Source organism: Salvelinus alpinus, chromosome 32 (genome assembly GCF_045679555.1).
Source record: "Salvelinus alpinus chromosome 32, SLU_Salpinus.1, whole genome shotgun sequence".
Taxonomy (NCBI): Eukaryota; Metazoa; Chordata; class Actinopteri; order Salmoniformes; family Salmonidae; genus Salvelinus; species Salvelinus alpinus.
Window position 1 is genome coordinate 22,100,051 of NC_092117.1, and position 13,833 is coordinate 22,113,883.

General features: G+C 42.8%; 1 protein-coding gene across 6 annotated transcripts in view; it reads left to right on the top strand.

The window, feature by feature from the left end:
• The window catches only part of LOC139562100 (protein bicaudal C homolog 1-like), a 70,041-nt gene that overhangs the window by 41,098 nt on the left and 15,110 nt on the right, over positions 1-13,833 (top strand). For 3 of the 6 annotated variants that reach the window (XM_071379439.1, XM_071379441.1, XM_071379442.1), the window contains exons 4-7: positions 1,105-1,184; positions 3,559-3,720; positions 7,661-7,714; positions 10,750-10,932. In XM_071379439.1, the coding sequence (XP_071235540.1) occupies positions 1,105-1,184; positions 3,559-3,720; positions 7,661-7,714; positions 10,750-10,932 (479 nt within the window). The remainder of the gene's footprint in view (positions 1-1,104; positions 1,185-3,558; positions 3,721-7,660; positions 7,715-10,749; positions 10,933-13,833) is intronic. The other 3 variants (XM_071379440.1, XM_071379445.1, XM_071379444.1) reach the window with 1 other exon arrangement.

Consider the following 13,833-nt stretch of genomic DNA (forward strand, 5'->3'; position numbering starts at 1 on the left):
AGTTCATGTGCTTTCCTCTTAGTTTTTGTTTTGTGACTCTATGGAGAGTTTCTGTTTGGTTGTGTAATTGGAGCTTTGATGTGGTGTTCGGCCTATACAGCACAGGATACAATAACGGACTGTTCTGTTTCTTTGAATGATGGTTTCAGTAATAGTTTACATTTGGATGAACTCTTCTGTTTTACATTATACGGTTTTACCTGCATTTTCCTGCTCATTACCTCTAAAATCTCTAAACCCAACCAATGTCAATGGGTTTTATAAAGTGTCTGTAAACAAACTCTGAATATAAATATTTTCTTCTGTAAGAGTATACAAAGTAAATCGTAGCTATTTGTGGGGAGGTGTGTGGGGAGGGGGGTTCCTGGAAGGCGCTTAACTGACATCCTGCCCCTCCGTACAGTCAAGAAAGGGGGGCTCCTAGGAGCTGGCTCGCTGCATGCCCAGATGGACTCTACAGCCATAAGCATTAGCAGCACTGTGTATTTATGTTGTGAGTTGCTGTACAAGAGCTGAGAGGGTCTCTACAAGTGCAGTTTACTCAAATAATTGACACATTTGCCCAGAATGTATTATGATGTGCAGATATTTTATATTTTCTCTGCAGTTTTTGAACTGAACAGTTGTGATGTAGTAGACACATGTGTAGCCATTTAGGTAGTATTTAGTTTAGCTTGACTCAAAGGACACAACCTTGATGTTTGACCACTGGAGGAGGATTTCATCTATTTAACCAGACAGACAGAGGAACAGTGTTACGCTTTTGGCACTGATCGACTGGATGAGGTTTGTAGGAATGAAGTGAAACACATGGGACTGCCTTTATCTCTGGGCTAATTTAAGGGGTCATTATTCTGTCTTTGTATCCAGTACTGTCTGACTGATAGTGATACAACATTGCTGTGTAAGAGCCTATAATGAGAGTCATCACATCTGAAAGGAGCATTTACGGTAGTGCTTTACCTGATGTCATAACGGATCCCATCAACTCATAGGCTTGGGAAAAGGTGTTCAAATAGTCTCTTCTTGAGATCTTGATCTCTCCACCATTTTCTCTTTGTCTCTTTTTGTTCTCTCTCTCAACCTCTCCTCTCTCTCCTCCAGATCCGCACATTAAGGTTTGTGGAAAGAGAGACAACGTGCGGGAAGCCAAAGACCGAATCATGTCAGTCCTCGACACAAAGGTATGTATGAATGATGGAAAGGTTTTTGTTTTGTTGTCATGGCAACACCAACACTGACCTCCCTAAATGATCAGCTAGAGGATGGTAGACACAGATGGATCCAATGAGTGTCTTATTTTATGCTCTAGAAAGCCTTGGTTTGCTTCCTCTTCAATTTGAGAATCTCAGACTTGTAATATGACTTGCCACCAAGGTGGCCAGTGCTTAATTTCCTGAGTGTGTAATGGCTTGGCATGGTGCAAGTCTTGTCTCTATGGCAACAAACATCCTCATCCTAAAATGGGCACACCATAGCACCCCCTGTGGGCGGGTTTTATCATAACACTCGAAAGTATTTTCTCTGCACACGGTAGAGGGCTTCACAAATCTAGCAGTAACCGAATACCTGCTTTTCTAGGTCCCGAGACCTGATCCGGGACCCAACCGGGTTTGGATCCAGAATTGTAAATAATGTTACGGGTCTGGGTCAGATCTGATCGTCACGGTTATGTGTAACTTTAACTGACTTGTTCGGAAGGGCCCGTACAGATCTGAACGCAACTGCTGAGAGAGAACGAGAGAGAGAGAGAGACTGCTATTTACAGTGGTGGAAAAAGTAACCAATTTTCATACTTAAGTAAAGATACCTTAAAAGAAAATTACTCAAGTAAAAGTCACCCAGTAAAATAATACTTGAGTAAAAATACTTGGTTTTAAATGTACTTAAGTACATTTAAAAGGTCTTATATTAAGCAAACCAGATGACACGATTTCATTTTTTAAATTTACGCATAGCCAGGGTCACAGTTCAACACTCAGACATATGTGTTTAGTGAGTTCACCAGATCAGAGGCAGTAGGGATGACCAGGGATGTTCTCTTGATAAGTGCGTGAATTAGACAATTTCCCTGTCCTGTTAAGCATTCAAAATGTAACGAGTAATTTTGGGTGTCAGGGAAAAATGTAAGAAGTAAAAAGTAAATTATTTTCTTTTGGAATGTAGTGAAGTAAAAGTAGTCAAATATAAATAGTAAAGTACAGATACCCCAAAAAACGACTTAAGTAGTACTTAAGTACTTTACACCACTGGCTATTTAGCTAATATTCTGAGTTGTCATTTGTAACTGTAGGATGAGAAAGCGTATGCACTGCAGCTTCAATTAGCCTAGCTAGCTAACGTTAGCTAGCTTAACTAGCTTCTCCTGGTTTGATGCAGTCAAGACCGGTAATACGTAATCATATTTGATGATAAATAACCTAGCCATGGCAGCTATTAGTCTACTATAGCGCGAGTCGGCTTGGTTGGTTGCGGTCTCTCCCTCCCTGCTCCGTGTCACTCGCTTACAGTACAGCCCATCCCCGCCAGCTAGAGTGGCACCTCTCCCTCCCTCTCACGCTGTATCAGCACTGGTTAATAAAGTGCTTAAATGACTTTTCTGCTGCTTCCTTCACTTGAATCGGACCGGGTCTGGATCCAACCAGGTCTTTACGGAATGGGTCTACTTGTCCTTGGGTCAGTTCGGAATGGGTCTCTATATTTTTTAAATACATTTATGCATATAGGGTCCGGGTGAGAAAGCCCCAGGTCCGTTTCGGAACAGGTCCAACTTTTTTGACCCATGAAGACCTCTAGCACATGGTTGGCTGGCTACATATTGCACCCCAATGAGTTGAATATGAAACAACTATGATTAGCTCTCATTAATATCAATGGATTTGTCAAGTGAAACTTTTTGTAACAACATTTTGTAAACAACATACTTTTAGGCTTATCTGCTTCAGCTCCATGTAATTGGATGTGATTGGTTATATTCCTCATGCTTCTAAGTGGAGCATTGGGGACTGGTATTAGCTTCTCGTGGTGGACCCATCTGCCTGGCAGTGGTGTTGTACCTGAGCCGTGGGTGTGGGTGGAAGAGATGCATCCTATTTGTCTTCAGTCATTCTACTATTATAGACTGATAGTCTAGTTTTGTTCTGGCCCGTTAGCTTGAATGCTCCTCGGCTAATAAACAATTTCAATGTATTTTTTTATTTAACTAGGCAAGTCAGTTAAGAACAACTTATTTACAATGACCGCCAATGCTGGGCCAATTGTGCGCGGCCCTATGGGACTCCCAATCACGTCCGGTTGTGATACAGCCTGGATTCGAACCAGTGTGTCTGTAGTGATGCCTCAAGCACTGAGATGCAGTGCCTTAGACCGCTGTGCCACTCGGGAGCCCCAATATTTAAGCTGTGTCAATATTCACAATATTGTCATGGTTTACAGTCATATGTTGTTATAGAATTTAATATTTACGCATGTTAGATTTCTGTCATATCATTCACTATTAAGTGAACATTCTGGCAGGCCTGCTTAAGAAGTGCGTCTGCCCCTCCTTCCTCTCCCCAGCAGAGTAACAGGGTAACCCTTAAGATGGACGTGTCCCACACAGAGCACTCCCACGTCATCGGCAAGGGAGGCAACAACATCAAGAAGGTGATGGAGGACACGGGCTGCCACATCCACTTCCCCGACTCCAACCGCAACAACCAGGCGGAGAAGAGCAACCAGGTACAGAGAGATATACCACCGTATATGTACAATTAACAATGTATACTGGATCTGATAGACTGAATACTAGTTAATGTGCTGTGCCATCACCAACCACATTTGTGTGGAACTGTCATGGGTTCTCTGTTTGCACAGGCTGTATTTACTTTTTTTTTACCACATGGAACTGGTATACAGTTGAAGTCTGAAGTTTACATACACTAAGTTGACTGTACCTTTAAACAGCTTGGAAAATTCCAGAAAATTATGTCATGGCTTTAGAAGCTTCTGATAGGCTGTGGATGTATTTCAAGGCCTACCTTGCAAACGCTGTGCCTCTTTGCTTGACATCATGGGAAATCAAAAGAAATCAGCCAAGACCTCAGAAAATAATTGTAGACCTCCACAAGTCTGGTTCATCCTTGGAAGCAATTTCCAAATACCTGAAGGTACCATGTTTATCTGTACAAACAATAGTACGTAAGTATAAACATCATGGGACCACGCAGCCAACATACTGCTGAGAAAGGAGACGTGTTCTGTCTCCTAGAGATGAACGTACTTTTCTGCGAATAGTGCAAATCAATCCCAGAACAACAGCAAAGGACCTTGTGAAGATGCTGGAGGAAACGGGTACAAAAGTATCTATATCCACAGTAAAACGAGTCCTATATCGACATAACCTGAAAGCCTGCTCAGCAAGGAAGAAGCCACTGCTCCAAAACCGCCATAAAAAAGCAAAAGCCAGGTTTGCAACTGCACATGGGGACAAAGATCGTACTTTTTGGAGAAATGTCCTCTGGTCTGATGAAACAAATATAGAACTGTTTTGCCATAATGACCATTGTTATGTTTGGAGGAAAAAGGGGGACGCTTGCAAGCCGAGGAACACCATCCCAACCGTGAAGCACGGGGGTGGCAGCATCATGTTGTGGGGGTGCTTTGCTGCAGAAGGGACTGATGCACTTTACAAAATAGATGGCATCATGAGGTGGAAAAGGATGTGGATATATTGAAGCAACATCTCAAGACATCAGTCAGGAAGTTAAAGCTTGGTCGCAAATGGGTCTTCCAAATGGACAATGATACCAAGCATACTTCCAAAGTTGTGGCAAAATGGCTTAAGGACAACAAAGTCAAGGTATTGGAGTGGCTATCACAAAGCCCTGACCTCAATCCCATAGAAAATGTGTGGGCAGAACTGAAAAAGCGTGTGCGAGCAAGGAGGCCCTACAAACCTGACTCAGTTACACCAGCTCTGTCAGGAGGAATGGGCCAAAATTCACCCAACTTATTGTGGGAAGCTTGTGGAAGCCTACCTGAAACGTTTGACCCAAGTTAAGCAATTTAAAGGCAATGCTACCAAATACTAATTGAGCGTATGTAAACTTCTGACCCACTGAGAATGTGATGAAAGAAATAAAAGCTGAAATAAATCTCTATTATTCTGACATTTCACATTGTTAAAATAAAGTGGTGATCCTAACTGACCTAAGACAGGGAATTTTTACTAGGATTAAATGTCAGGAATTGTGAAAAACTGAGTTTAAATGTATTTGGCTAAGGTGTATGTAAACTTTCGACTTCAACTGTATGTCCTCATTTGAGTATGTCCCATTTGCTAGTTGCTAGAGTGGCAATCAGTGGCAATATTGCAGAGAGCCGTTTTCATTGGCTGTTTTGATTGGCTGCACCATAGGAAGCCAGTGTGTTTGGGCTGGATTGGATAGATGTGCAGTAGGAACCAGCTGTAATTACCATTTACATACACCTCTGGAGGAGGCAAGCTGCCAATTTATTTGTTGTTGAATGATTATAATTTTTTTAACAATACAAAACATACAAACGCTCACAAAGATCAACAAAATCACACCTGCCCAGACCCACCACCTCACGCCCTCAGCGCCCGCATTGCCTCAAACTACACCATTTTGTTTCTCTCCGTCGCTCAAGCACTTTCAGCATTTAGATAATAACGCATTTGACCTTTCCATTGTGTTAACGATGGAGGATTATCGAGAAAAGTATTTTCCAACCCATCGGGTATCTCACTGCCCCCTCATATGCCATGTCTTTAAAAATATGCAGACAGACGGATTCAAAGTATATTGACATTGTAATACTTCTGACAGCCAATTTTTGAACTCCGCCCATAACTTTTGGACTTTATAACATTCCCAGAAGGCATGGATTATTGACTCATTGTTAGTTTTACACTTAAGAGACGACTCTGCCGTTGTGCTGTAGAAATTGTGAATTTTTTTCAATCGTTTATACATTAGTTTATACTTGATTAAGCATGCATTTTCGTTAGATATGTTCCAACATTCCCTCCATCTTGTAACAATATCAGTTATATTTAAGTCTTTGTTCCAATAGTTTATATTTTCTAACAGATTGTCAGTTGGATAGGCTCTCTGCAAGGTTTTGTATATCTTACCTATCATATGAATATCCTTTTCTGACTCAAATAGGATTCCCTCAAGATTGCTTGGATATACAAAAGATTTCGAAAAAAATGTGATATTAAACTTTTATGTTGCATGTATTTGAAAATATCTACATTGGTCAGTCAAAAATGGCTTTTAAAAAAAAATGTATTTCCTATTACCAAGTCATTTATGGTTTCTATGCCTTTAGTTTTCATGTGGACCAATTTATCAGAGAATTCTAAAAAGCTATCCAAGGATTGAAGTTAATGTTCTTAGCTTTATCGATTGAAGATAGACATTAAAAGATTCAGGGGGTGAGCATGTGCATGTTCATTATGTACTCCATTGTTCCTCTTTAGTGCATTTAACAATATGTCGCAAGTTAAAGCTTTGGGTGGCGAGTTGATAGAATTCTAAGTCTGGAAGGTTAAAACCACCCTCTGACTTGGGAAGATGTAAAACTTTCCTTTTTATTCTATGAGTTTTTTTTGCCCATATAAAGTTTGTTATGACCGAGTATACTTTTTTAAAGAATGTCTTCAGTGGGGTGATTGGTATTACTGAGAATAAGTCTGAAAACGTTGGTTTATTCTACCTGTAAGATTTATGGGACGATTGTTCCATCTAAGTAGATCTGCTTTGATATTGTTAAGGAATGGGATAAAGTTACCTTTTATATATTTGTTGTTGTCACTCATCTTATGTATTTAATATTTTTTGTGGTTCACTTAAAGGATTGCTGTAGATCGAGTTATTCTGGTTTCTTTCCTATGGCCATTTCTTTTTTCCCCCTCTTTTTTTGTTGTTACCAGCTAGTCTTAAAGACTGGGGCTTAATTTGTTCAGAAGTGCTGATTAAATTTATTCCGGAGTGATGACTCTGTCGGCCAAAGCCTGGTTTGCTCCGTTATGGTGAGTTCCAGATGAAGGGCTTGAAAAGGGAGAGAGGAGGAGAGAGATTACCGATCCGCTGGCAGGATATCTAATAAAGGCTTTTATCTTTTTTATTTTATTTATGTCACAATTATTTTAATCACAGGCACACAGTAAAGTGATGAAAGGAAATGGGTGGGTCTGTGTTTTTAATAGTGGGTCTGGGTTCTTAAAGATGGTAAGAGTCTCCAAACCATCTTCCTCTTTATGGTGTTATTCTGATTGGGTTGTGATGAAAAACAACAATTTTTGGGCGGGATTTTTTTAATACACCTAACCAGCACTTGTACTTGACCCCCCCCCCCCCCCCCCCTTCTACCTCTCACTCTACTGACAGCTACATTACTGAGGAAAAATGTACTTTCTATGCCTGTGATATGTGGTTGTCCCACCTAGCTATCTTAAGATGAATGGATTAACTGTAAATCGCTCTGGATAAGAGCGTCTGCTAAATGACAAAAATGTAAAGGAAACGATAATGATGGGTCTAAATGGACATTTTGCCTAAGGTTCTCTTTTCACGGCTTTAGATTCCAGTTTTAATGTAACGGTAATAGCTAAACTATAACAATGACTTCTGTCTGTCCATCTGAACAGGTGTCCATTGCAGGCCAGCCAGGAGGGGTAGAGGCAGCTCGATCCAAAATCAGGGTAAGTTGGATGTCATTTCTATGGAGGTCTCTCTGAGGTCTGAGCTATAGAACTTTGAACAGGCTGTTATTGTAAGCATGTGTCACTACAGTCATCCTTTAGTTGTCTTTTAACTGCATGTGTTAGCTGTGGAGCCTGTGAACTCTGTGGTAATGCTCTGGCCATAGCCCATGTGGAACAGGGTACAGAGCAAACGGTTCAAGCCCAGCACACAGTGCGTCTGGCTTGGTAGAGCTCCTGATCCATCTCAGAGGGAGGAGGGCCATTCCACTCGTGTGAGCCTCTGCGGTCCAGACCTTCCACTTGTTTCTCCGCCATCACAATTCTTTGCACGCACGTGCTCCCTCTCCGAGTGGACCAAGACAAATAAGCTGAGTGCGAGAGAGTGCACGAAGGAGTGTGTTTTCACAGACAACAGGGCGCAACCCAGTTCATGCACTTCCTTGATAAAAAAGTTAACAAATGGAATTTGGAAGTAGCATTTGAGGGTACCGTTGTTTTAGGAAGGGGTTTATAAAATAAGCTGTAATAGCCACATGATCTGTTCTACCCTCCAAAGAACACGCAGCCAGCGGATGAGTGGGGAGGATCAAAGACCACTTTCCTCTGACATCCTGCCTGCTTCTGTCAGTCGAAGCAGGACTCCTCGCCTCCCGAAGCCAAACACCTAGCATCCATACTCTACCAGTCCACCCAATCACATAGCACCCCTCGCCACAAACAGCAGCCCAGCTACTACCCAAACCTGTACTCTGTCCTTACTCATGCCACTAAGTACAACTATTCACACCTGTAACCTTTGGCATATTCTTTTCATACTGCCCAACCATATGACAACATCTGTACAGACACCCCACATACGGTATTAACACCTACCCAGCTACCCTTAACCCAAACGTCCAACAACCCTCCACCCCTTCACCCAAATAAAAACCCTACTCTGCTTCGTACTGATGTTGGCTGCCATAAAAAAAAAAAAGGAAAATAAATGAATCGTCGCCACTTCGATATACACTATCCTCTAGCAGCAGGGTTTAGAGAAGACCTTTCATAGTTTGTTTGTTCCGGAGCAGCCTCTGTGCTGTTTTGGTTAACAGTACATGATCCTGGGTGGCCTCATCTGTCTTTGCCTGGGACCAAAACAATGATTGAATGGATTTGATGAGTTTTCCCTTCCCTGAAGTGCAGATGTGGAACATCCCTTGTTTGTGCCAGAACTTTGGTCTTCTAGCTGTTTTAAAGGGAAGGCTCAGATTGAGTTGTACCCTTGAAAACTTGATTGTGTGTAATGAACACTTTAGTCTGTATTTAGTCTTTGTGTAGTTGTTATTCAGTCTTCATACAATATCTTCCTTTCTGTCCTTTTGTCTGCAGGACTCATGCACACCTCCAGATTGAATACATATTAAGCTTAAAGTTGCCTGGAAGACCCGTTTTAAAAAGTTTATGGTAGTTCTATCTAAGCTGTTCTTCATTCAGAGCGCCTGGTTGGGCCATTCTGTTTGTCCCCTCTGTGTTTCCATACTCACTGACTCTGACTTTACAGTGGAACTCCTGCAACATGATATAAAACTAGGCCCAGAAACATATGGGATTAATCATGGGTGCATTTCTTTGGTCGGAGTAATTCATGCTGTTTGTCCTTCTCTGGCAGCCTAAGCTATGGCGCACTGCCCAAGACTGAGTGTTTGGATAAGTGTGTGTGTGTGTGTGCGCACATACATGAGTAGACTTATGTGTATGTATGAACTTGTCAGCAAAATCTCCTGGCCTCCATCTAGGCTGTTTGAATGACTGCTGTGATTTGAGTGATGGAGTCCACTTTTAGTCTCTGTTCTCTGTGATAGCTTGACTTGATGTATTATTTAGTGACTTTACCTTAACATTCACAGTCTGAGTATGAACAGACTGTCTAGGAGCAGACATGATCTGCTGCTACAGTGTTGTACTGTATGTTTAATCAGCTCCCAATGGAAGTCTGCTGTAGCATGTGTGTGATGAAGGACGTGACGTCTCCGGTCCCTACTGAGTACTGGCACAGTTGAACCCATTGTGATAGACAGCAGTCAGTGGTTTTATTGAGTTAAAACATGTCTATGCCATGTTTGGCCACTCCCGGCTGAAGTGAGACATGTTATGTCTTTATAGATGTGTACATGCCAACCCTATGTAAAGAGATCTCTCTCAACGTTTTCACCCCTACGTCTTTACTGTTTCACTATTCAAATGGACTCCGTTACATACTACAGGGAAATTGCCTAAAGTTTGCACTTGTGGCAAAATGATAGTATGATGATGGTAATGGCAATAACTGTAGGCAGTGGTGGAAAAAGTACTCCGTTGTCATACTTGACAAAAGTCAATGCTGTACATCAAATTCCTTATATTAAAGCTGCATATGTATAAAATATATTTTGCAGCGGTTTAGATGGTACAACGATTCTCTACACTATACTATTTGAATTTTAGCAACCAGAAAATGTCAGAGTGATTTCTGCATAGTGCACCTTTTTAAGCAAACCAGACAGCACAATTTATTATTATCTATATATATTTTTTTGTAGGGGCACACTCCAATACTCAGACATTATTTACAAATGCAGTATTTGAGATTAGTGAGTCCGCCAGATCAGAGGCAGTAGGGATGGCAACAAGTTATATTGATAGGTGTTTTAATTGGACCATATTGCTGTTCTGCCTGAGCATTCAAAATGTAACTAGTACTTTTTGGTGCCAGGGAAAATGTATGGGAGTACAAAGTGCATCTTTTCTTTAGGAATGTAGTGAGGTAAAAGTTGTCCAAAATATAAATAGTAAACCACAGATACCTCCAAAAAACAACTTAAGTAGTATTTTTACTTATTTACTTTACACCACTGACTGTATGTATGTCGCTCTCTCTCGCCCTTTCTCTCTCTCTCTCTCTCTCTCTCTCTCTCTCTCTCTCTCTCTCTCTCTCTCTCTCTCTCTCTCTCTCTCTCTCTCTCTCTCTCTCTCTCTCTCTCTCTTGGTCTATTCATCTTTATCATTCTCAGGAGCTGCTCCCTCTGGTTCTGTCGTTTGAGCTGCCGGCCATCGTGCAGCCTGACCCAGGCTCCCCCACAGTGCAGCACATCTCCCAGACATACAACCTCACCGTCTCCTTCAAGCCCCCCACACGTCTCTATGGGACCACCGGAGTGGTCCGCGGCTCCCAGAACAACTCTAGTGCCGTCAAGGTGAGGCCCAGCAACACCCCTCACATCTACCCACCAACATACCACAGTACTTAGTGAACAGCAGGGGTTGGGGCCTAGTGGTTAGAGAAGTGGACTGCTGTGACCAGAGGGTTGCTTGGTCAGCTCCCTAGTGGGAATTACAGTACTGTTGCCTTTAAAACCAAGCACTGTTCTCTAGCCCATGAGCAAGTAAATGTCTAATATAAGTTGTCTGGCGCTCCCTCTTCCTCTCCCCTTCTCCCCTGGGCCTCAGAGCTGTGGCTGGTGCCCTGGAACCTTTCTCACTACTCAACCCAACACCCCCCACCCACCTAACACTGACCCACCCGCACTCTGACCTTCAGTACAACCCAGCCTAGGGGAGTTAGTGTACGGCGTCATTTTAACTTGGGATGCTGGCCAGATTGGGGCTGGGGTTTTGGGGGGAGTATGTATGCTATGTAGTGAGAGACCTTGCTCTGTAAAAGGGGTCTGCCAAAACCACTGTGGATTACTGTGCTGGCCTCAGGCTGGAGTTCCATTGGAAGGCCTTCTAATTCATCCAATAATTGTTTGCGGAGGCAGAGAATCAGACCATTCTGTTGGCTGCCAGGTGGCATTGAAAAACAGTGGTTTACTGTGGTGTAAACTATGGTTGAAATGTTGTTGGTTCACTAGCTCAGAGTGGACACTCTTTTCATTGGTTTTTCTTCCTGCTCTTTTGACATATTTGGATGTGCAAAATGAATCTCCTTTTTTACTGTGTTTTCCCTTGCCCCAGAGGGTAACTTTAGTTGAGAGTGCTGTCCACACAGTCACTCACTCACCTTTGCTAGCTCCTTTGAACAGAGTGTCTGGATATTTTTTTAATTTTTAATTTCACCATTATTTAACCAGGTAAGCTAGTTGAGAACAAGTTCTCATTTACAACTGCGACCTGGCCAAGATAAAGCAAAGCAGTGTGACACAAACAACAACACAGAGTTACACATGGAATAAACAAGCGTACAGTCAATAACACAATAGGAAAAAAAAGAAAGTCTATATACAGTGTGTGCAAATGGCGTGAGGAGGTAAGGCAATAAATAGGCCATAGTAGCGAAGTAATTACAATTTAGCAAATTAACACCGGAATGATAGATGAGCAGATGGTGATGTGCAAGTAGAAATACTGGTGTGCAAAAGAGCAGAAAAGTAAATAAAACCAATATGGGGATGAGGTAGATTGGGTGGGCTATTTACAGATGGGCTATATACAGCTGCAGCGATCGGTTAGCTGATCAGATAGCTGATGTTTAAAGTTAGTGAGGGAAATATAAGTCTCCAGCTTCAGCGATTTTTGCAATTCATTCCAGTCATTGGCAGCAGAGAACTGGAAGATAAGGCGGAGCTTTACCTAGCATAGACTTATAGATGACCTGGAGCCAGTGGGTCTGGTGACGAATATGTAGCAAGGGCCAGCCGACTAGAGCATACAGGTCGCAGTGGTGGGTGGTATAAGGGGCTTCGGTGACAAAAAGGATGGCACTGTTATAGACTGCATCCAGTTTGCTGAGTAGAGTATTGGAAGCTATTATGTAAATGACATCGCCGAAGTTGAGGATCGGTAGGATAGTCAGTTTTACGAGGGTGTGTTTGGCGGCGTGAGTGAAGGAGGCTTTGTTGCGAAATAGGAAGCCGATTCTAGATTTAATTTTGGATTGGAGATGTATAATATGAGTCTGGAAGGAGAGTTTACAGTCTAGCCAGACACCTAGGTATTTGTAGTTGTCCACATATTCAGAACCATCCAGAGTAGTGATGCTAGTCGGGCAGGCGGGTGCGGGCAGCGAACGGTTGAAAAGGATACATTTGGTTTTACTACCGTTTTAAGATCATTTGGAGGCCACAGAAGGAGTGTTGTATGGCATTGAAGCTCGTTTGGAGGTTAGCACAATGTCCAAAGAAGGGCCAGATGTATACAGAATGGTGTCGTCTGCGTAGAGGTGAATCAGGGAATCACTCGCAGCAAGAGCGACATCGTTGATATATACAGAGAAAAGAGTCGGCCCGAGAATTGAACCCTGTGGTACCCCCATAGAGACTGCCAGAGGTCCGGACAACAGGCCCTCCAATTTGACACACTGAACTCTGTCTGAGAAGTAGTTGGTGAACCAGGCGAGGCAGTAATTTGAGAAACCAAGGCTGTTGAGTCTGCCGATAAGAATACAGTGATTTACAGAGTCGAAAGCCTTGGCCAGGTCGATGAAGACGGCTGCACAGTACTGTCTTTTATCGATGGCGGTTATGATATCGTTTAGTACCTTGAGTGTGGCTGAGGTGCACCCGTGACCAGTTCGAAAACCGTTTTGCACAGTGGAGAAGGTACGGTGGGATTTGAAATGGTCAGTGATCTGTTTATTAACTTGGCTTTCGAAGACTTTAGAAAGGCAGGGCAAAATGGATGTAGGTCTATAACAGTTTGGGTCTAGAGTGTCACCCCCTTTGAAGAGGGGGATGACCGCGGCAGCTTTCCAATCTTTGGGGATCTCGGACGATACGAAAGAGAGGTTGAACAGACTGGTAATAGGGGTTGCAACAATGGCGGCGGATAATTGTAGAAAGAGAGGGTCCAGATTGTCTAGCCCAGCTGATTTGTACGGGTCCAGGTTTTGCAGCTCTTTCAGAACATCTGCTATCTGGATTTGGGTGAAGGAGAAGCTGGGGAGGCTTGGGCAAGTAGCTGCGGGGGGTGCGGAGCTGTTGGCCGGGGTTGGTGTAGCCAGGAGGAAAGCATGGCCAGCCGTAGGGAAATGCTTATTGAAATTCTCGATTATCGTGGATTTATCGGTGGTGACCTAGCCTCAGTGCAGTGGGCCGCTGGGAAAAGGTGCTCTTATTCTCCATGGACTTTACAGTGTCCAAAAACGTTTTGGAGTTAAA